Source organism: Lampetra fluviatilis, chromosome 70 (assembly GCF_964198595.1).
Source record: "Lampetra fluviatilis chromosome 70, kcLamFluv1.1, whole genome shotgun sequence".
Classification (NCBI taxonomy): domain Eukaryota; kingdom Metazoa; phylum Chordata; class Hyperoartia; order Petromyzontiformes; family Petromyzontidae; genus Lampetra; species Lampetra fluviatilis.
Window position 1 is genome coordinate 2,110,878 of NC_136344.1, and position 23,815 is coordinate 2,134,692.

Sequence of the window (23,815 nt, forward strand, 5' to 3'; positions counted from 1 at the left end):
GAGTGAGTGACCGAGTGAGTGACTGAGTGAGTGACCGAGTGAGTGACCAAGTGACTGAGTGAGTGACCGAGTGAGTGAGTGACTGGGTGAGTGACCGAGTGAGTGACTGAATCGGTGCGTGGCTTCTCAGCGCATCACGCTAACCGCTGCACCACTGCTCCTCATACACATACAAAGGTCCCCGTATAGCCTTAACAGACTGTTGGGGCAAGTGCTATTAGCGAGTAGCACCTTTGAAGGCCGGCACGGCACACGAGGGGGTGGGTGGCCAACACCACGCCCGGCCGCCTTTGTCTCCCCAGTGGCGATGTTTACTACACACCGCACCAAGTATTAATTTGAGGCTGAGTCGACCTAGGGGAGGCCCAGGACCGGTTCACATAATCGGGAATCGAACCCGGGTCATCAGGTTTGTAGCGCAGCGTAGCGCTAACCGCTACACTACACACACACAGACACACACACACAATCAACACACACTCACACTTCACACACAGACACACTCACATACACTCACACACAGACACACACACAGACACACACACATAGACACACAGACACACACATACACTCACACACAGACACACACACAGACACGCAATCAACACACACACAGACACGCAATCACACACACACACTCATACACACTCACACACAGACACACACACAGACACACACACAGACACACACACACGCAATCAACACACACACACACAATCAACATACACAGACACACACACACACACAATCAACACACACAGACACACACAGAGACACTCACACACAGAGACACACACACACAGAGACGCACACACACACTAACACTGACACACACACACACACAGAGACACACACACACAGAGACGCACACACACACAGAGACGCACACACACACAGAGACGCACACACACACTGACACACACACACACAGAGACTCACACACACAGAGACTCACACACACAGAGACTCGCACACATAGAGACACGCCGCACACACAGAGACACGCACACACACTAACACACACACACACAGAGACACACACACAGAGACACACACACAGAGACACGCACACACACTGACACACACACACTGACACACACACACAGAGACACACACACACACAGAGACACGCACACACACTAACACACACACACTGACACACACACACACACTGACACACACACACACACAGAGACTCACACACACAGAGACACACACACACAGAGACTCACACACACAGAGACACGCCGCACACAGAGACACGCACACACACTAACACACACACACTGACACACACACACAGAGACACACACACACAGAGACACGCACACACACTAACACACACACACTGACACACACACAGAGACACACACACAGAGACACGCACACACACTAACACACACACACTGACACACACACACACAGAGACACACACACAGAGACACGCACACACACTAACACACACACACTGACACACACACACAGAGACACACACACACAGAGACACGCACACACACTAACACACACACACTGACACACACACACACAGAGACACACACACAGAGACACGCACAACAACAACAACAACCGCCATTCGCCACTAAGTGGCGGTGACGTCACCACGACGCTTGTGCCAGGCCATGTGCACCCTGAGGCCACGTGAAGTGTCGAACGCCCGCTGGCAGGAGGTCACGGGGCAGACCCAGGTGCCACGGGTCGACTGACCGAGATGACCGAGATGACTGGCTGATGCACCACCTGTGCCCCCTACTGTGCCAACTTGCTGTGCTTTAGCCACCCGGCGCTCCGCTCGTTGTTGTGAGCGTCGCTCCTCCGCCCTCCGTTGTTGTTGGAGGGCGACTGCCTCCAACTGCCCAGTAGCGTCCTTCACGAGCCTCCTCCACTGAGGCCGATCTTGACACCGCTGGTACCAGTCATCGGCAAGTCCACTCAGCTCCACGTCCTCCTGTACCACATCACTCCATCTCGTCTCTAGCCCGTGCCGCGCCCGTTTAGCCCCCTTCCGGCCGAACAAAAACTGTTTAGGCATGCGGTGGCTGGGCATGCGGGCTACATGACCCAGCCAACGCAGCCTTGCCTGCCGGAGGAGCTCACTGATGGGACTTTGCCCAGATCTTTCAAGGACTTGTGAGCTCCTCACACAATCCAGCCTGGTTAAACCCAGGATGGATCGTAGGCAGGCCAGCCTAAATGTTTCCAACCGGCGAAGATGCTCCACTAGGGGGGTCCACGTTTCGCAAGCGTAGAGAAGGGAGGGAATGACCGTGGCCGAGAAGACCTGAAGCTTCGTGCGGAGCGACAGACCAGGTAGCTTCCACACAGCGTTACGCAACTGATGAAAAGATATTGCCGCTCGACTGATTCGGAGTGAGACCTCTGCTGATAAACTGGAGCCGGTCATAAGCACACTGCCCAGGTATGGGAAACTCTCCACTCTCTCCACAACTGCCCCATCACCGATTGAGAGTTGTGGGGGTGGAGTGCCCGATGGTACAAAATACCCAGGCAGGTGCTTAGTTTTGGTGGGGCTGATGGTAAGGCCCCACCTCTTAGTGGCACGCTCCAGTCTCAGCAGCAGCGTCTCCAACTCCTCTTCTGAATGAGCAGCTATTACCAAATCATCGGCATACATAACGTGGTTGACCAATAGGGAGCCATCCCTTGATCGCACCCGGGCGTCGATCAGCCTCCCATTATATCTGTACCAAATGGTAATTCCCCCGGTACAGCTATTGAAGGCTTCACGAACTACGCAGTCGAAATAGATGTTAAATAATGTGGGAGCCAGAGGACATCCCTGTTGCACCCCAAGGTGTACAGGGAAAGGCTCCGACTCCCGGCCACGTAGTTTTACCCGGGCCCGCTCACCATCATGAAGGTCCTTAATGATCGTGAGCAGAGGGTCAGGGACTCCGAAAGCACGAAGAACAACCCAGAGCCCAGTCCTACTGATGGTATCATAGGCCTTGACCAGGTCAATAAAGCAGAGATGTAGGTCTTTTTGGAATTCCCTACACCTCTGCTGTAGCAGACGGACAGAAAATATGGCATCTGTGCAGGACCGCCCTTTCCTGAAACCGCATTGGGGCTCCGCAAGCCTCTCCTCAGCGTGCCTAGCAAGGCGATGTTGAATAATCCTTGCCAGGACCTTACCCGGCACACTGAGGAGTGAGATGCCCCTGTAGTTGTTACAGTCGGTACGGTCCCCCTTCTTAAAGAGGGGGACCACCAGGGCATCCTTCCAGTCCTGCGGAACCCGTCCAGTGGTCCAGACTGTTGTTATGATGTCATATAGGGCAGTCTGTGCACAAACGCCACCCTCCCTCAGCATTTCGCTTGGGAGATCATCTCTGCCCGGTGCCTTCCCTGGTCTCAGACTCCGGATAGCCCTCAGTACTTCCTCAACAGCTGGTACCTCAGCCAGCCACTCACAGGGGGTGACCTCTTCCAATATTTGAGGCACCGCAGCCTCAGCAGGGTTATCCCCACTTTGTGCCATGATGTTTTCCTGGCTGAGAGATTTTCCCTCCCCCAGGACCTCACAGAAATGCTCAGCAAATCTGCAAACCTGTTCCTGGGGGTCGGAGATTGGATCACCGTTTTTTCCTCTAATGATGGTAATAGGTGTGGCGCTGCAGGTTACTTTTTTGATGGAGTTAAATAGTGATTTGTGATCGCGGGCCACTGAGGCAGACTCCATCTCCTCAGCAACCCGCGACCACCACCCATCCTTACAGCGCCTTACGGCTCTCCGAACCTCCGAGCGAAGGCTGCGGTAAACCTCCTCATTCTCTGACGTGGGATGCTGTAGGCGATGAGAGTGGGCCTGTCGCTTTTTCTCAATTAACCTGAACACCTCCTCTGTCAGCCAGGGTTTCTGGGGAGGTCTGGACCGCGTACCCAAAGCAGCCATTGCAGCTGCATGAGTCACAGTCTTAAACCTCGCCCATTTACCCTCGACATCAGGTGGAGTGGGGGACGATGCCAACCCCAGCTGCAAGCAATGATGAAATTCTCGCTTGCAACTTTCATCAGCTAGCTGAGACCAGGCCACTTTTGGTTGGAATGGGGTCCTGGGTGTACACCCACCACCGGAGTGGAAGAATGGCAGGCGCATCTTACAGATGACTAGTCGATGGTCAGAGGTCAGATCAGCTCCACGGTAGGTCCTGGTGTCAAGGACATGGGCTCGCATCCGCTGGTCCGTCACTATGTAGTCCAGCAGATGTTCTTGCTTGGACCCGGCATGTATCCATGATGTTGTGTGGATGCGCCGATGCCGGAAGAGCGTGTTGGTAATTACAAGCCCATGGGCTGCACAAAAATCTAGCAGCCTCCTACCGTTATTATTGAGCTGATCTGGCCCATGCCTTCCAATCACTCCAGACCAGGTGCCAGCATCATGACCAACTCGGGCATTGAAGTCACCCAACAAGATGACTCTGTCCCGAGTGGCCACGCACACACACTAACACACACACACTAACACACACACACTGACACACACACACAGAGACACACACACAGAGACACGCACACACACTAACACACACACACACAGAGACTCACACACACAGAGACTCACACACACAGAGACTCACACACACAGAGACACGCCGCACACACAGCGACACGCCCCGTGCGTGCGCACAGATGGACGTAGCGATGCTCGTCACAGCACCTTGCCGGGGTTCATGAGGCCCTTGGGGTCGAGGGCGTCCTTCAGCTGCCGCATCACCCCCAGCGCCGTCTCCCCCACCTCGTGCCGCAGGTGGCGCCGCTTGCCCAGCCCCACCCCGTGCTCCCCCGTGCACGTGCCACCCACCGCCAGCGCACGCCTGCACCACCACCGTCACCACCAACACCACCAACACCATCAACACGGTCAATACCAACAACACCAACACCAACTACACCACCAGCCCCACCCCGTGCTCGCCCGTGCACGTGCCACCCACCGCCAGCGCACGCCTGCAGCACCGTCACCACCAACACCATCAACACCGTCACCACCAACACCATCAACACCATCAACACCATCAACACGGTCAATACCAACTACACCACCAGCCCCACCCCGTGCTCCCCCGTGCACGTGCCACCCACCGCCAGCGCACGCCTGCAGCACCGTCACCACCAACACCATCAACACCGTCACCACCAACACCATCAACACCATCAACACCATCAACACGGTCAATACCAACTACACCACCAGCCCCACCCCGTGCTCCCCCGTGCACGTGCCACCCACCGCCAGCGCACGCCTGCAGCACCATCACCACCACCACCAACAACACCGTCACCACCAACACCACCAACACCACCAACACCGTCCATACCACCACCACCAACACCACCGTCACCACCAACACCACCACCACCACCAGCAATACCACCAACACCACCGTCACCACCACTACCACGAACGTCAATATCACCAATGTCACCACCTCCACCAACACCACCACCACCACCACCGTCACCACCAACACCACCACCACCAACACCGTCACCACAAACACCGTTACCACCACCAACACCACCACTACCACCAGCACCGTCACCATGTGTGTGTCTGTGTGTGTGTAGTGTGCAGTGCGTGTGTAGTGTGTAGTGTGTGTAGTGTGTGTAGTGTGTGTGTAGTGTGTGTATGTGTGTGTATGTGCGTGCGTGTGTGTGTAGGTGTGTGTAGGTGTGTGTATGTGTGTGTAGGTGTGGTGCATGTGTATGTGTGTGTCTGTGTAGTGTGTATGTGTGTGTCTGTGTGTGTGTAGTGTGTGTGTGTGTGTCTGTGTGTGTGTAGTGTGTATGTGTGTGTCTGTGTGTGTGAGTGTGTGTGTGTGAGTGTGTGTGTGTGTCTGTGTGTGTAGTGTGTATGAGTGTGTAGTGTGTGTGCGTACGTGACGAGGCGATCACAGAACTCGGTGACGCGCTGCCGCTCCTGCTGGTCGTGCTCGCTGAAGGCCAGGATGCAGTGGAAGTTGCCATCTCCCACGTGGCCAGCGATGGGGCCTGCACAGCCCAGCAGCGGAGAGAGCACGGCGTGATGGTGGTGGTAATGGTGGTGGTGATGGTGACGGTGGTGGTGGTGACGGTGGTGATGGTGGTGAAGATGGTGGTGATGATGGTGATGATGGTGACGGTGGTGGTGGTGGTGACGGTGGTGGTGGTGGTGACGGTGGTGGTGGTGGTGACGGTGGTGATGGTGGTGGTGACGGTGGTGAAGATGATGATGACGGTGGTGGTGGTGACGGTGGTGGTGATGGTGGTGACGGTGGTGAAGGTGATGATGGTGGTGGTGGAGGTGGATGACGGTGGTGATGGTGACGGTGGTGATGGTGGTGGTGACAGTGGTGAAGATGATGGTGATGATGACGGTGGTGATGATGACGGTGGTGGTGGTGACGGTGATGGTGGTGACGGTGGTGAAGGTGATGATGGTGGTGGTGGAGGTGGTGACGGTGGTGATGGTGGTGGTGACGGTGGTGAAGGTGATGATGGTGGTGAAGGTGATGATGGTGGTGAAGGTGATGATGGTGGTGGTGGAGGTGGTGACGGTGGTGATGGTGGTGACGGTGGTGGAGGTGGTGACGGTGGTGGAGGTAGTGGTGGTGATGACAGCACTTGCCCCTACAGCCTGCTAGAGGCTACCTGGGGGAGCTGTGTCTGTGTGTAGGTGCTGCTACTCGCTACTAACAGCACTTGCCCCTCCAGCCTGCTAGGGGCTACCTGGGGGAGCTGTGTCTGCGTGTGGAACCTGTGAGGCGGCTCTGCACGAGGTCGTCCTTGGTGACGGTGATCACCTGGGGCAGCTTGGAGATGGGGACGCAGACGTCCGTCACGTAGCCCTGACGTCATCGACATCATCATCATCATCGTCATCATCATCATCATCAACATCGTCCCCACCACCACCGTCAACATCATCAACATCGTCATCATCAACATCATCAGCATCAATATCATCATCAACATCGTCATCAGCAACATCAACGTCGTCATCACCACCACCACCGTCATCAACATCATCATCACCACCATCATCATCACCACCACCACCACCGTCATCACCATCATCAACATCATCAACATCGTCATCACCACCACCACCGTCATCAGCAACAATAATGTCGTCATCACCACCACCACCGTCATCAACATCATCATCACCACCATCATCACTACCACCACCACCACCGTCATAATCAACATCATCAACATCGTCATCACCACCACCACCGTCATCATCATCAACATCATCACCATCATCATCATCAACATCGTCAGCAACATCGTCAACAACACCACCGTCATCAACATCGTCATCATCACCACCACCACCGTCATCAACATCGTCATCATCTTGAACATCGTCATCATCATCAACATCGTCATCATCATCAACATCATCATCACCACCATCATCATCACAACCGTCATCAACATCGTCATTATCTTCAACATCGTCATCATCAACATTATCATCACCACCATCATTATAAACATCATCAACATCATCAGCGACATCGTCATCACCACCACCACAGTCATCAACATCATCATCATCAACATCGTTATCACCACCACCACCGTCATCATCATCAACATCGCCATCAGCAACATCGTCATCAACATCGCCTTCAGCAACATCACCATCAGCAACAATATATTATAACACAAGAAGATGTTGGTGATGTTGTTTGCGAATGTTGATACTATTGGTGGCAGTTGTGATTGTGGAGGTTGCGGTGGTGGTAGTGATAGTGGTTATGGTAGTGATAGTGGTTGTGGTAGTTGTGGTGGCGGTGGTAGTGAATGTGGTAGTGGTGGTAGTGGTGGTGGTAGTGGTGGTGGTAGTGGTGGTAGTTGTGGTGGTAGTGGTGGTGGTAGTGGTGGTGGTAGTGGTGGTGGTAGTGGTGGTAGTTGTGGTGGTGGTATTGATAGCGGTGGTTGTGCTAGTTGAGGTAGCGGTGGTAGTGATAGTTGTGGTGGTAGTGGTGGTGATTTTGGTGGTAGTGATAGTTGTGGTGGTAGTGGTTGTGGTAGTTGTGGTGGCGGTGGTAGTGAGAGTGGTGGTGATTTGGTGGTGGTAGTGGTGGTGGTAGTGGTGGTGATAGTAGTGGTGGTGGTGGTGGTGGTAGTGGTGGTGATAGTGGTGATAGTGGTGGTGGTGGTGGTAGTGGTGGTGATAGTGGTGATAGTGGTGGTGGTTGTAACCTCACCACAGAGCCAGGTCTGAGTGCGCATGCTCCGTAGTGGTGGTGATAGTAGTGGTGGCGGTGGTGGTAGTGGTGATGGTGGTGGTGGTAGTGGTGGTAGTGGTGGTGGTAATGGTGGTAGTGGTGATGGTGGTGATGGTAGTGATAGTGGTGGTGGTAATGGTAGTGATAGTGGTGGTGGTAGTGGTGATGGTGGTAGTGGTGGTAGTAGTGGTGGTAGTGGTGATAGTGATAGTCGTGGTGGTAGTGATGTTGGTGACCTCACCACGGAGCCAGGCCTGAGTGCGTGTGCTGCGTAGTGGTGGTAGTGATAGTGGTGATGGTGGTGATGGTAGTGGTGATAGTGATGGTAGTGGTGGTAGTGGTAGTGATGGTAGTGATAGTGGTGGTGGTAGTGATAGTGATGGTAATGGTGGTGGTAGTGATAGTGATGGTAATGGTGGTAGTGGTGGTGACCTCACCACAGAGCCATGCCTGAGTGCGCGTGCAGCGTAGTGGTGGTAGTGGTAGTGATGGTAGTGGTAGTGATGGTAGTGGTAGTGATGGTAGTGGTAGTGATGGTAGTGGTAGTGATGGTAGTGGTAGTGATGGTAGTGGTAGTGATGGTAGTGGTAGTGATGGTAGTGGTAGTGATGGTAGTGGTAGTGATGGTAGTGGTAGTGATAGTGGTGGTAGTGATGGTAGTGGTAGTGATGGTAGTGGTAGTGATGGTAGTGGTAGTGATGGTAGTGGTAGTGATGGTAGTGGTAGTGATGGTAGTGGTAGTGATGGTAGTGGTAGTGATGGTGGTGATAGTGGTAGTGATGGTAGTGGTAGTGATGGTAGTGGTAGTGATGGTAGTGGTAGTGATAGTGGTGGTGATAGTGGTAGTGGTGATAGTGGTAGTGATGGTGGTGATAGTGGTAGTGATGGTAGTGGTAGTGATGGTAGTGGTAGTGATGGTAGTGGTAGTGATGGTAGTGGTAGTGATGGTAGTGGTAGTGATGGTAGTGGTAGTGATGGTAGTGGTAGTGATGGTAGTGGTAGTGATGGTAGTGGTAGTGATGGTAGTGGTAGTGATGGTAGTGGTAGTGATAGTGGTGGTAGTGATGGTAGTGGTAGTGATGGTAGTGGTAGTGATGGTAGTGGTAGTGATGGTAGTGGTAGTGATGGTAGTGGTAGTGATGGTAGTGGTAGTGATGGTAGTGGTAGTGATGGTGGTGATAGTGGTAGTGATGGTAGTGGTAGTGATGGTAGTGGTAGTGATGGTAGTGGTAGTGATAGTGGTGGTGATAGTGGTAGTGGTGATAGTGGTAGTGATGGTGGTGATAGTGGTAGTGATGGTAGTGGTAGTGATGGTAGTGGTAGTGATGGTAGTGGTAGTGATGGTAGTGGTAGTGATGGTAGTGGTAGTGATGGTAGTGGTAGTGATGGTAGTGGTAGTGATGGTAGTGGTAGTGATAGTGGTGGTGATAGTGGTAGTGGTGATAGTGGTAGTGATGGTGGTGATAGTGGTAGTGATGGTAGTGGTAGTGATGGTAGTGGTAGTGATGGTAGTGGTAGTGATGGTAGTGGTAGTGATGGTAGTGGTAGTGATGGTAGTGGTAGTGATAGTGGTGGTAGTGATGGTAGTGGTAGTGATGGTAGTGGTAGTGATGGTAGTGGTAGTGATGGTAGTGGTAGTGATGGTAGTGGTAGTGATGGTAGTGGTAGTGATGGTAGTGGTAGTGATAGTGGTGGTGATAGTGGTAGTGGTGATAGTGGTAGTGATGGTGGTGATAGTGGTAGTGATGGTAGTGGTAGTGATGGTAGTGGTAGTGATGGTAGTGGTAGTGATGGTAGTGGTAGTGATGGTAGTGGTAGTGATGGTAGTGGTAGTGATAGTGGTGGTGATAGTGGTAGTGGTGATAGTGGTAGTGATGGTGGTGATAGTGGTAGTGATGGTAGTGGTAGTGATGGTAGTGGTAGTGATGGTAGTGGTAGTGATGGTAGTGGTAGTGATGGTAGTGGTAGTGATGGTAGTGGTAGTGATGGTAGTGGTAGTGATGGTAGTGGTAGTGATGGTAGTGATGGTAGTGGTAGTGATGGTAGTGGTAGTGATGGTAGTGGTAGTGATGGTAGTGGTAGTGATGGTAGTGGTAGTGATGGTAGTGGTAGTGATGGTAGTGGTAGTGATAGTGGTGGTGATAGTGGTAGTGGTGATAGTGGTAGTGATGGTGGTGATAGTGGTGGTGATAGTGGTAGTGATGGTAGTGGTAGTGATGGTAGTGGTAGTGATGGTAGTGGTAGTGATGGTAGTGGTAGTGATGGTAGTGGTAGTGATGGTAGTGGTAGTGATGGTAGTGGTAGTGATGGTAGTGGTAGTGATAGTGGTGGTGATAGTGGTAGTGGTGATAGTGGTAGTGATGGTGGTGATAGTGGTGGTGATAGTGGTAGTGATGGTAGTGGTAGTGATGGTAGTGGTAGTGATGGTAGTGGTAGTGATGGTAGTGGTAGTGATGGTAGTGGTAGTGATGGTAGTGGTAGTGATAGTGGTGGTGATAGTGGTAGTGGTGATAGTGGTAGTGATGGTGGTGATAGTGGTAGTGATGGTAGTGGTAGTGATGGTAGTGGTAGTGATGGTAGTGGTAGTGATGGTAGTGGTAGTGATGGTAGTGGTAGTGATGGTAGTGGTAGTGATAGTGGTGGTAGTGATGGTAGTGGTAGTGATGGTAGTGGTAGTGATGGTAGTGGTAGTGATGGTAGTGGTAGTGATGGTAGTGGTAGTGATGGTAGTGGTAGTGATGGTAGTGGTAGTGATAGTGGTGGTGATAGTGGTAGTGGTGATAGTGGTAGTGATGGTGGTGATAGTGGTAGTGATGGTAGTGGTAGTGATGGTAGTGGTAGTGATGGTAGTGGTAGTGATGGTAGTGGTAGTGATGGTAGTGGTAGTGATGGTAGTGGTAGTGATAGTGGTGGTGATAGTGGTAGTGGTGATAGTGGTAGTGATGGTGGTGATAGTGGTAGTGATGGTAGTGGTAGTGATGGTAGTGGTAGTGATGGTAGTGGTAGTGATGGTAGTGGTAGTGATGGTAGTGGTAGTGATGGTAGTGGTAGTGATGGTAGTGGTAGTGATAGTGGTGGTGATAGTGGTAGTGGTGATAGTGGTAGTGATGGTGGTGATAGTGGTGGTGATAGTGGTAGTGATGGTAGTGGTAGTGATGGTAGTGGTAGTGATGGTAGTGGTAGTGATGGTAGTGGTAGTGATGGTAGTGGTAGTGATGGTAGTGGTAGTGATGGTAGTGGTAGTGATGGTAGTGGTAGTGATGGTAGTGGTAGTGATGGTAGTGGTAGTGATGGTAGTGGTAGTGATGGTAGTGGTAGTGATGGTAGTGGTAGTGATGGTAGTGGTAGTGATGGTAGTGGTAGTGATGGTAGTGGTAGTGATGGTAGTGGTAGTGATGGTAGTGGTAGTGATGGTAGTGGTAGTGATGGTAGTGGTAGTGATAGTGGTGGTGATAGTGGTAGTGGTGATAGTGGTAGTGATGGTGGTGATAGTGGTGGTGATAGTGGTAGTGATGGTAGTGGTAGTGATGGTAGTGGTAGTGATGGTAGTGGTAGTGATGGTAGTGGTAGTGATGGTAGTGGTAGTGATGGTAGTGGTAGTGATGGTAGTGGTAGTGATGGTAGTGGTAGTGATAGTGGTAGTGGTGATAGTGGTAGTGATGGTGGTGATAGTGGTGGTGATAGTGGTAGTGATGGTAGTGGTAGTGATGGTAGTGGTAGTGATGGTAGTGGTAGTGATGGTAGTGGTAGTGATGGTAGTGGTAGTGATGGTAGTGGTAGTGATGGTAGTGGTAGTGATGGTAGTGGTAGTGATGGTAGTGGTAGTGATGGTAGTGGTAGTGATGGTAGTGGTAGTGATGGTAGTGGTAGTGATGGTAGTGGTAGTGATAGTGGTGGTGATAGTGGTAGTGGTGATAGTGGTAGTGATGGTGGTGATAGTGGTGGTGATAGTGGTAGTGATGGTAGTGGTAGTGATGGTAGTGGTAGTGATGGTAGTGGTAGTGATGGTAGTGGTAGTGATGGTAGTGGTAGTGATGGTAGTGGTAGTGATGGTAGTGGTAGTGATGGTAGTGGTAGTGATAGTAGTGATAGTGATGGTAGTGGTAGTGATGGTAGTGGTAGTGATGGTAGTGGTAGTGATGGTAGTGGTAGTGATGGTAGTGGTAGTGATGGTAGTGGTAGTGATGGTAGTGGTAGTGATGGTAGTGGTAGTGATAGTGATGGTGGTGATAGTGGTAGTGATGGTAGTGGTAGTGATGGTAGTGGTAGTGATGGTAGTGATGGTAGTGGTAGTGATGGTAGTGGTAGTGATGGTAGTGGTAGTGATGGTAGTGGTAGTGATAGTAGTGATAGTGATGGTAGTGGTAGTGATGGTAGTGGTAGTGATGGTAGTGGTAGTGATGGTAGTGGTAGTGATGGTAGTGGTAGTGATGGTAGTGGTAGTGATGGTAGTGGTAGTGATAGTGATGGTGGTGATAGTGGTAGTGGTGGTGACCTCACCACAGAGCCAGGCCTGAGTGCGCGTGCTGCGTAGTGATAGTGGTAGTGATGGTAGTGGTAGTGATAGTGGTAGTGATGGTAGTGATAGTGATGGTAGTGATGGTGGTGATGGTGGTGATGGTGATGTTGGTGACCTCACCACGGAGCCAGGCCTGAGTGCGCGTGCTGCGTAGTAGGCCTGGTGCCTCGCCTCCCAGAGCCGCGCTCGCTCTGACGCAGCCAGCGCCCAGCGCAGCTGCCCAGCGCCACAGCCAGAGAGCACCTCCCCTACACACACAACAACAACACAACAACAACATAGCCAGCAGCTCCTCTACACGCACACAACAACACAACAACAACATAGCCAGCACCTCCTCTACACACACAACAACATAGCCTCACAACACCTCCACTAAACACAGCAGCAACAGCAGCACAACAACAACAACATAGCCAGCAGCTCCTATACACACACACAGCAGCACAACAACAACAGCAGCACAACAACAACAGCAGCAGCACAACAACATAGCCTCACAACACCTCCACTAAACACAGCAGCAGCAGCAGCAGCGTCACAGCTGCCACCCTTACCCTTGCACCACCACTATCACCACCACTATCACCACCACCACTATCACCACCACCACTATCACCACCACTATCACCACCACTATCACCACCATTATCACCACCACTATCACCACCACTATCACCACCACTATCACCACCACTACCACCACCACTATCACCACCACTACCACCACCACTATCATCACCACTATCACCACCATTATCACCACCATTATCACCACCACTATCACCACCACTATCACCACCACTATCACCACCACTATCACCACCACTACCACCACCACTACCACCACCATTATCACCACCATTATCACCACCACTATCACCACCACTATCACCACCACTATCATCACCACCACTATCATCACCACCACTATCATCACCACCACTATCACCACCACTATCACCACCACTATCACCACCACCGTCGTCGCCACTGTCACCACCATTACCACCACTATCACCACCACTATCACTACGACCACCACCACTATCACCACCACCACCACAATACCATTACCACCACCGTTACACCACTATTCATCGTTACCACCACCACTATCACAACCACCACCGTTACCACCACCACCAGCACCTCTACCACTACCACCACTATCACAACCACCACCGTTACCACCACCACTACCACCACCACCAGCACCACTATCACAACCACCGTTACCACCACCACCACCATGACCACCACCACCAGTGTGACCACCGTCACCGTGACCACCAGCGTGGTACCGGTGCAGGCCGGGCTCTCACCGGCGGTGTGGATCTGCTCCTGCACTATCACCACCACCACCACCACCACCACCGTCACCGTCACCATGACCACCACCACCACCAGCGTGGTACCGGTGCATGCCGGGCTCTCACCGGCGGTGTGGATCTGCTCCTGCACTATCACCACCACCACCACCACCACCACCACCGTCACCGTCACCATGACCACCACCACCACCGTCACCAGCGTGGTACCGGTGCATGCCGGGCTCTCACCGGCGGTGTGGATCTGCTCCTGCACTATCACCACCACCACTATCACCACCACCGTCACCGTGACCACCACCACCACCAGCATGGTACCGGTGCATGCCGGGCTCTCACCGGCGGTGTGGATCTGCTCCTGCACGCTGGCCGCGGTGCCGTGGAACTCGAGGAAGAGTGTCGGCTGCTCGGCGTAGTCCAGCCCCTTGTAGCGGTTACACGCCGCCATCATCACCTCGTCCAGAAGCTCTACGTGAAACATCATCATCATCACCATCATCAACATCACCATCATCACCATCACCACCACACGCAGCCATCATCACCTCGTCCAGAAGCTCTACACAAGACGTACACATCACCACCATCACCACCACAACCATCACCATCACCACCATTATCACCATCACCACCATCATCATCATCACCATCACCACCACCACCACATGCAGCCATCATCACCTCGTCCAGAAGCTCTACGTGAGACGTACACATCATCACCATCATCATCATCACCACCACCATCATCACCACCATTATCACCTTCACCACCATCATCATCATCACCATCACCACCACACGCAGCCATCATCACCATCACCACCACACGCAGCCATCATCACCTCGTCCAGAAGCTCTACACAAGACGTACACATCACCATCATCATCACCATCACCACCACCATCATCATCATCATCACCATCATCATCATCACCATCATCACCACCACCACCACCACACGCAGCCATCATCAACTCGTCCAGAAGCTCTACGTGAAACACAACATCATCATCACCACCACCACCATCACCATCATCATCACCACCACCACCATCACCACCACCATCATCACCACCACCACCATTACCACCATCATCACCATTACCACACGCAGCCATCATCACCACCACACGCAGCCACCACCACCACCACCATCACCACGATCACCACGATCACCACCACCATCACCACGATCACCACCACTACCACCATCACCATCATCACCACCATCACCACCACCATCATCACCACCATCACCACCATCATCACCACCATCATCATCATCACCACCACCATCACCACCATCATCATCATCACCACCATCATCATCATCACCACCATCACCACCATCATCATCACCACCATCATCATCACCACCATCATTACCACCCTGACCGCCATCGCCACCATCATCATCACCACCATGACCATCACCGCCATTATCATTACCAACAACAACAACAGCCATTCGCTACTAAGTGGCGGTGACGTCATCACGGCGCTTGTGCCAGGCTAGGTGCACGTTAAGGCCAAGTGAAGTGTCGAACGCCCGCTGGTAGGAGGTCACGGGCCAGACCCAGCAGGTGCCTTGGGTCGACTGACTGAGATAAGTGGCTGATGCACCACCTGTGCCCCCTACTGAGCCAACTTGCTGTGCTTTAGCCACCCGGCGCTCCGCTCGTTGTTGTGAGCGTCGCTCCTCCGCCCTCCGTTGTTGTTGGAGGGCGACTGCCTCCAACTGCCCAGTAGCGTCCTTCACGAGCCTCCTCCACTGAGGCCGATCTTGACACCGCTGGTACCAGTCATCGGCAAGTCCACTCAGCTCCACGTTCTCCTGTACCACATCACTCCATCTCTTCTCTAGCCCGTGCCGCGCCCGTTTAGCCCCCTCGATCCGGCTGAACAAAAGCTGTTTAGGCATGCGGTGGCTGGGCATGCGGCTACATGACCCAGCCAACGCAGCCTTGCCTGCCGGAGGAACTCACCAATAGTACTTTGTCCAGATATTTCAAGGATTTGTGAGCTCCTCACACAATCGAGCCTGCAGGTTAAACCCAGGATGGATCGTAGGCAGGCCAGCCTAAATGTTTTGAACTGGCGAAGATGCTCCATTAGGGGGGTCCACGTTTTGCAAGCGTAGAGCAGAGAAGGAATGACCGTGGCCGAGAAGACCTGAAGCTACGCGTGGAGCGACAGACCAGGTAGCTTCCACACAGCGTTACGCAACCGATGAAAAAATATTGCCACTCGACTGATTCGGAGTGAGACCTCTGCTGTTAAATCGGTGCCGGTCATGAGCACACTGCCCAGGTATGGGAAACTCTCCACTCTCTCCACAACTGCCCCATCACCACATACACACACGACACAACACACAGACACACACACACGACACACACACAATACACAGACACACGACACAACACACAGACACAACACACAGACACAAACACACACACAGACACAGCGTGACACAACGCCACGTATCCGCGCGTATTTTTCAGTCTGAGCGTACCTATGCGCGCCACGGGCACCCCAGAGCGCAGCAGCTGCAAGGTGCACTCCCCGGCCGCCGTCACGCTGGGCATGGGGCACACGGCCGAAGCCACCGCCTCGGGCTGAGGGAAGAGCCTCAGCGTGGCAGAGGTGATGATTCCCAGGGTGCCCTCTGAACCCACCATGAGGTTGGTGAGGTTGTAGCCAGCGGAGGTCTTTCTGAGGTTGGGAGGGGGTGCACGGGGGGGGAGGGTGGCAGAGTGGGGGGCACGGGGGGCAGAGTGGGGGGCACGGGGGGGGGAGGGTGGCAGAGTGGGGGGCACGGGGGGGGGGAGAGGGTGGCAGAGTGGGGGGCACGGGGGGAAGAGAGGGCAGAGTCTGGGTGTGGCAGATGCGGTAATCCCCAGGGTGACTTCTGACAGCCACCACGAGGCTGGTGGTCTATGGGTGGAGTGGGCGAGTAGGCGATGAGGAGGAGTGCTGCCCCATCTACTGGTGACACCACCACGAGGCTGGTGGTCTATGGGTGGAGTGGGCGAGTGGGCGATGAGGAGGAGTGGCTGCTACATCTACTGGTGACACCACCACGAGGCTGGAGGTCTATGGGTGGAGTGGGCGATGAGTCGTGCTGCCACATCTACTGGTGACAGCCACCACGAGGCTGCTGCCACATCTACTGGTGACACCACCACGAGGCTGCTGCTACATCTACTGGTGGCTCACCGCGTGTGCCGCCCCTCGCCGGCTGTGTGCAGCAGCCTGCCGTCAGCCAGCACCACCTGCAGACACGGCGGGCGGGTGGGTGGGTAGGTGGGTGAGTAGATGAGTGAGTGGGTAGGTGGGTGAGTGAGTGAGTGGGTGGGTGGGTGGGTAGGTGAGTGGGTGAGTAGGTGGGTGGGTGAGTGAGTAGGTGGGTGAGTGGGTGGGTGAGTGAGTGGGTGGGTGAGTGAGTAGGTGGGTGGGTGGGTAGGTGAGTGAGTGGGTGAGTGGGCAGGTGAGTGGGCGGGTGGTTGAGTGGGTGGTTGAGTGGGTGGGTGATTGAGTGGGTGAGTGGGTGGGTGGGTAGGTGAGTGGGTGAGTAGGTGGGTGGGTGAGTGAGTAGGTGGGTGAGTGAGTAGGTGGGTGAGTGGGTGGGTGGGTGAATGAGTGGGTGAGTGGGCAGGTGAGTGGGCGGGTGGTTTAGTGGGTGGTTGAGTGGGTGGGTGATTGAGTGGGTGAGTGGGTGGGTGGGTAGGTGAGTGGGTGAGTAGGTGGGTGGGTGAGTGAGTAGGTGGGTGAGTGAGTAGGTGGGTGAGTGGGTGGGTGGGTGGGTGAGTGAGTAGGTGGGTGGGTGGGTAGGTGGGTGGGTGGGTGAGTGAGTGGGTGAGTGGGCAGGTGAGTGGGCGGGTGGTTGAGTGGGTGGTTGAGTGGGTGGGTGATTGAGTGGGTGAGTGGGTGGGTGAGTGGGTGGGTGAGTGAGTGGGTGAGTGAGTGGGTGGGTGGGTGGGTGGGTGAGTGAGTGGGTGGGTGGGTGAGTGGGTGGGTGAGTGAGTGGGTGAGTGAGTGGGTGAGTGGGTGAGTGAGTAGGTGGGTGGGTGGGTGGGTGAGTGAGTGGGTGAGTGGGCGGGTGAGTGGGCGGGTGGTTGAGTGGGTGGTTGAGTGGGTGGTTGAGTGGGTGGGTGATTGAGTGGGTGAGTGGGTGGGTGAGTGGGTGGGTGAGTGAGTGGGTGAGTGAGTGGGTGGGTGAGTGAGTGAGTGGGTGAGTGAGTGGGTGAGTGGGTGAGTGAGTGGGTGGGTGGGTGAGTGGGTGGGTGAGTGGGTGAGTGGGTGGGTGAGTGAGTGGGTGGGTGAGTGGGTGGGTGAGTGGGTGGTTGGGGTGGGGTGGAGCACCTCCAGGTTGGCGACGTTTTCCCGCATGGAGCCGTAGCGCGTCGTGTGGGTGCCAGAGGCGCTCGTCGCAGCCATGCCGCACAGCGACGCGTCCGCTCCGGGGTCTGTGCCCGGCGGGTGGTGGCACACACACACAGCACACGCACACACACACACAGCACACGCACACACACACACAGCACACGCACACACACACTCACCCACTCATCCACCCACCCACTCATCCACCCACCCACTCATCCACCCACCCACTCATCCACCCACCCACTCATCCACCCACCCACTCATCCACCCACCCACCCACCCACTCATCCACCCACCCATCCACTCACCATCTAAAATCAATTACCCACTTGCCCACCATCTCACGAATCCACCCACCCACTCATCCACCCACCCACCCACACACCCACCCACCCACACACCCACACACCCACCCACACACCCACACACCCACCCACCCACCCACTCACCCACCCACCCACCCACCCACACACCCACCCACCCACACACCCACCCACCCACACACCCACCCACTCATCCACCACCCACCCACCCACCCACCCACACACCCACTCACCCACCCACCCACACACCCACCCACCCACACACCCACCCACCCACCCACACACCCACCCACCCACCCACCCACCCACACACCCACCCACCCACACACCCACTCACCCACCCACCCACACACCCACCCACACACACACCCACCCACACTGTCACCCACCCACACACCCACCCACCCACCCACACTCTCACCCACCCACCCACACTCTCACCCACCCACCCACCCACCCACCCACACACACACCCACCCACCCACAGGGAACCACAGCCCCGTGTGCCGCAGGTGGTGGTTGAGGGCGACCCGCGTCACTCCGGGCTGCACCGTCACGTCCAGGTCCTCCTCGTGCAGCGCCACGATGTCCGCCATGCGCCACAGGGAGATGCAGACCCCACCCTGGGGGGGTGGGGGGGACACACACTCTGTCACACCACCACCACCACCCACACCACCACCACCACCACCCACACCACCACCACCACCCACACCACCACCACCCACACCACCACCACCACCCACACCACCACCACCCACACCACCACCACCCACACCATCACACCACCCACACCACCACCACCACACTCATACACCACCACACTCACACACCACCACCACCATACTCACACGCCACCACACTCACACACCATCATCACCATACTCACACGCCACCACACTCACACACCACACTCACACACCACCACGCTCACACACCACCCCCCCACACCCCCCACATCCCCCACACCGCCGCTGGCACCGCGCCTGACGCTGGGGCCACGCCGCCAGCTTGGTGACGCCGACCGTGAAGCCATTGGCAGCCCCCGCCTCTCTCTCTCCTGTCTCTCTCTCCTGTCTCTCTCTCCTGTCTCTCTCTCCTGTCTCTCTGTCTCTCTCCCTCCCCCCCCTCCGCCCCCCCCCCTCCCTCCACCCTTCAACTTCTCCCCTCTCCCCCCCTCTCCCTCCCCCCCTCCGCCCCCCCCTCACCTCCCCCCCTCTCCCCCCCCATCACCTCCTCCCCTCCTCCTCACCTCCTCCCCCCCCCTCCCCCCCCTCACCTCACCTCCTCCCCTCCACCCCCCCCCTCCCCCCCCCTCTCCCCCCTCCCCCCCCCTCCCCCCCCCCTCTCCCCCCTCCCCCCCCTCACCTGCTCTGCCACGACTCCGCCCTCTATCCCCGTGCCGGTGCCGTAGGGCACCATGGGCAGGTCGTGCTCGTAGCAGATCCTGGCGAGCTGCTGCACCTCGGCCGTGCTGGCGGGGCACACCACCACGTCCGGGGGCTTGCAGCTGAGCAGTAGAGAGGGGGGGGGGCACGGGGGGGGGGACACACACACCACGTCGGGGTCTTGCAGCTGTGTCTCTGTGTTTGTCTCTGTGTGTGTCTCTGTGTGTGTCTCTGTCTCCGTGTCTCTGTGTCTCTCTGTCTCCGTGTCTCCGTGTCTCTGTGTGTGTCTCTGTGTGTGTCTCCGTGTCTCTGTGTGTCTCTGTGTGTCTCTGTGTGTGTCTCCGTGTCTCTCTGTGTCTCTGTGTGTCTCCGTGTGTCTCCGTGTGTCTCCGTGTCTCTCCGTGTCTCTCTGTGTGTCTCTGTGTCTCCGTGTCTCTGTGTGTGTCTCTGTGTGTGTCTCCGTGTGTCTCCGTGTGTCTCTGTGTGTGTCTCCGTGTCTCTCTGTGTCTCTGTGTGTCTCTGTGTCTCCGTGTGTGTCTCCGTGTCTCTGTGTGTGTCTCCGTGTCTCTGTCTCCGTGTCTCCGTGTGTGTCTCCGTGTCTCTGTGTGTGTCTCCGTGTCTCTCTGTGTCTCTGTGTGTCTCTGTGTCTCCGTGTGTGTCTCCGTGTCTCTGTGTGTGTCTCCGTGTCTCTGTCTCCGTGTCTCCGTGTGTGTCTCCGTGTCTCTGTGTGTGTCTCCGTGTCTCCGTGTCTCTGTGTGTGTCTCCGTGTCTCTGTCTCCGTGTCTCTGTGTCTCTGTGTGTCTCCGTGTCTCTCCGTGTGTCTCACGCGTGGAAGGACTCGTCCCGCCCGTGCTGCTCCCGCACGGCGAGCGACGAGGAGACGTTTCCCGGGCCCACCACCTCGGCCAGGAGGTCCCTCACCCGCTCGTCCACCTACCGGCACAGCACGAAAAGGTCCCCCGGGTAGCCTCCAACAGGCAGTAGGGGCAAGTGCTGCTCAAATATATCACGGGTCCTTTTTGTCAGGATGAACGTATGAAAGATTAATTATAATGTGTTTACCCAGCCCATTACTCACCCACTCACTCACTCACCCACTCTCTCACCCACCCACTCACTCACCCACCCCATTACTCACCCACTCACTCACCCACCCCATTACTCACCCACCCACTCACCCACTCACCCACCCATCCCATTACTAAACCACCCACTCACCCACCCCATTACTCAACCACCCACTCACCCACGCTCTCACTCACCCCATTACTCATCCACCCACTCTCTCACCCACCCACTCTCTCACCCACCCCATTACTCACCCACCCACTCTCTCACACATTCACCCACTCACCCTCTCACTCACCCACTCTCTCACTCACCCACTCACTCTCTCACTCACCCACTCTCTCACCCACCCACTCTCTCACTCACCCACCCACTCTCTCACCCACCCACTCTCTCACCCACCCACTCTCTCACTCACCCACTCTCTCACCCACCCACTCTCTCACCCACCCACTCTCTCACCCACCCACTCACTCTCTCACCCACTCACCCTCTCACTCACCCACTCTCTCACTCACCCACTCACTCTCTCACCCACTCACCCTCTCACTCACCCACTCTCTCACCCACCCACTCACTCTCTCACCCACTCACCCTCTCACTCACCCACTCTCTCACTCACCCACTCACTCTCTCACACACCCACTCTCTCACTCACCCACTCTCTCACTCACCCACTCTCTCACTCACCCACTCACCCTCTCACTCTCTCACTCACCCACTCACTCTCTCACCCACCCACTCTCTCACCCACCCATTCTCTCACTCACCCACTCTCTCACTCACCCACTCTCTCACTCACCCACTCTCTCACCCACCCACTCTCTCACTCACCCACTCTCTCACTCACCCACTCTCTCACTCACCCACTCTCTCACTCACCCACTCTCTCACTCACCCACTCTCTCACTCACCCACTCTCTCACTCACCCACCCACTCTCTCACTCACCCACCCACTCTCTCACTCACCCACCCACTCACTCTCTCACCCACTCACCCTCTCACTCACCCACTCTCTCACTCACCCACTCACTCTCTCACCCACCCACTCTCTCACCCACCCACTCTCTCACTCACCCACTCTCTCACTCACCCACTCTCTCACTTACCCACCCTCTCACTCACCCACTCTCTCACTCACCCACTCACTCTCTCACCCACCCACTCTCTCACCCACCCACTCTCTCACTCACCCACTCTCTCACTCACCCACTCTCTCACTCACCCACTCTCTCACCCACTCACTCTCTCACCCACCCACTCTCTCACTCACCCACTCTCTCACTCACCCACTCTCTCACACATTCACTCACTCACCTACTTACACAGTCACTCACCCACTCAACCATAACTTACCCACCCTCTCACTCACCCACCCCATTACTCACCCACTCACCCTCTCACTCACCCACCCACTCACTCACTCTCTCACTCACCCATCCACTCACTCTCTCACCCACTCACTCACCCACTCACCCAACCACCCTCTCAGTGAGTGACTGAGTGAGTGACAATTTACATAATAATTTTCAGTTTTGTAATTTTGTTAATTTACATTATTATAATTTACATTAATTTGCAAGGCGACTTCCAGCAATGTCTCAAGGCGACGAGGTTCTGCAGTAATCTCAATGTATAACGGTACAGAAGTATAAACTTTATAAGTTAGTTTACTTGTTTGCTTTACCCGAGAGGCCATTGTTGTGAGCGGGCGCCGAAAGTTCGTCAGCGATGTCCTCACGGGGCCCTTTAACACACTCCACAGCGCCGCCATCGCCGTCGTTATCACTTTCTTATAAAGTAAAAATTAACTTTTTGTTGTTTTAAATCACTCCGGCCAATGGGCGACTCGTTGCTTTCCCTCAAAAGTGAAACTTTTAAGTGCGTTCGCTCCTCGGTTATCTCGCTCTCAATCAAAGTCGGTCGTCAAATAGTTTCACGCGCGCGCTCCTCCCGCCAACAACAACAACAGCAGCAGCAGAGAGGCCTCCACCTCCTCCTCCTCCCTCGCCTTTGTCAGAGGGAGTCGTGAATGGACGTGAATGGGCGACGTTAGCAGCAGCAGCAGCAGCAGCAATGAACTCGTCGTGAACGATGATTGGCAGCGGACAAATGTCACTCAGAGGGGTCGTGTTCGTGTTCAATAAAAACAATGTAACTTCGGCGATTAAAGGTCAAGGTACTAACGAATGTTTTTGCTGTAATTGTTGTTAGTCGTGGGTGCCTGCGCGATGCTAACAATGTTACGCAGTGCAAGTATCGATAAGTAATTAGTTAATCGATAACGACTTGAACGAACGTCTGCCCTCAACGTAAACTTTAATTATTTATCGTGAAATTAGGTCGCAGAAATCCGATAAATATAAAAGAAAAATAATAAAATAAAAGCTAAAAACCCACGACGTTTCGATCGCAACGCAAGCGGTCTTCATCAGGTGGATGACTTTAACGAGAGAAGCTAAAACTATGAAGAATTCCACGGGAAGTTTTAAAAATAAAAACTCACAAATTCCACCCACTACCCAACA

General features: G+C 54.8%; 1 protein-coding gene across 2 annotated transcripts; it reads right to left on the minus strand.

Annotated features, from left to right (window-relative positions):
• Positions 1-4,094: 4,094 nt before the first annotated feature.
• On the minus strand, positions 4,095-23,815 carry LDHD (lactate dehydrogenase D). Of its 2 annotated transcripts, none has more exons than XM_078883353.1 (12): positions 22,975-23,815; positions 21,045-21,151; positions 20,199-20,340; positions 19,312-19,453; positions 18,484-18,587; positions 17,338-17,393; positions 16,634-16,833; positions 14,457-14,585; positions 12,907-13,034; positions 6,782-6,872; positions 5,925-6,036; positions 4,095-4,859 (listed from the first exon to the last, which is right to left on the minus strand). In XM_078883353.1, the coding sequence occupies exons 1-12, from the start codon at positions 23,059-23,061 to the stop codon at positions 4,694-4,696; spliced, it is 1,464 nt and encodes a 487-aa protein (XP_078739479.1). In that variant the 5' UTR covers positions 23,062-23,815; the 3' UTR covers positions 4,095-4,693. The 2 variants fall into 2 exon arrangements, with proteins under 2 accessions (XP_078739479.1, XP_078739478.1); XM_078883352.1 differs by lacking the exon at positions 4,095-4,859 and adding an exon at positions 4,968-5,288.

Bases quoted from the DNA above. Each gene is read 5' to 3' on its own strand.
- LDHD (XM_078883353.1), bottom strand. From the start codon at position 23,061: ATGGCGGCGCTGTGGAGTGTGTTAAAGGGCCCCGTGAGGACATCGCTG. The intron at 19,454-20,198 runs GTGAGGGGGGGG...CCACCCCCCCAG, and splicing joins GCGGAGTCGTGGCAGAGCAG to GGTGGGGTCTGCATCTCCCT. The intron at 6,873-12,906 runs GTGAGGTCACCA...CGATGACGTCAG, and splicing joins CACTCAGGCCTGGCTCCGTG to GGCTACGTGACGGACGTCTG.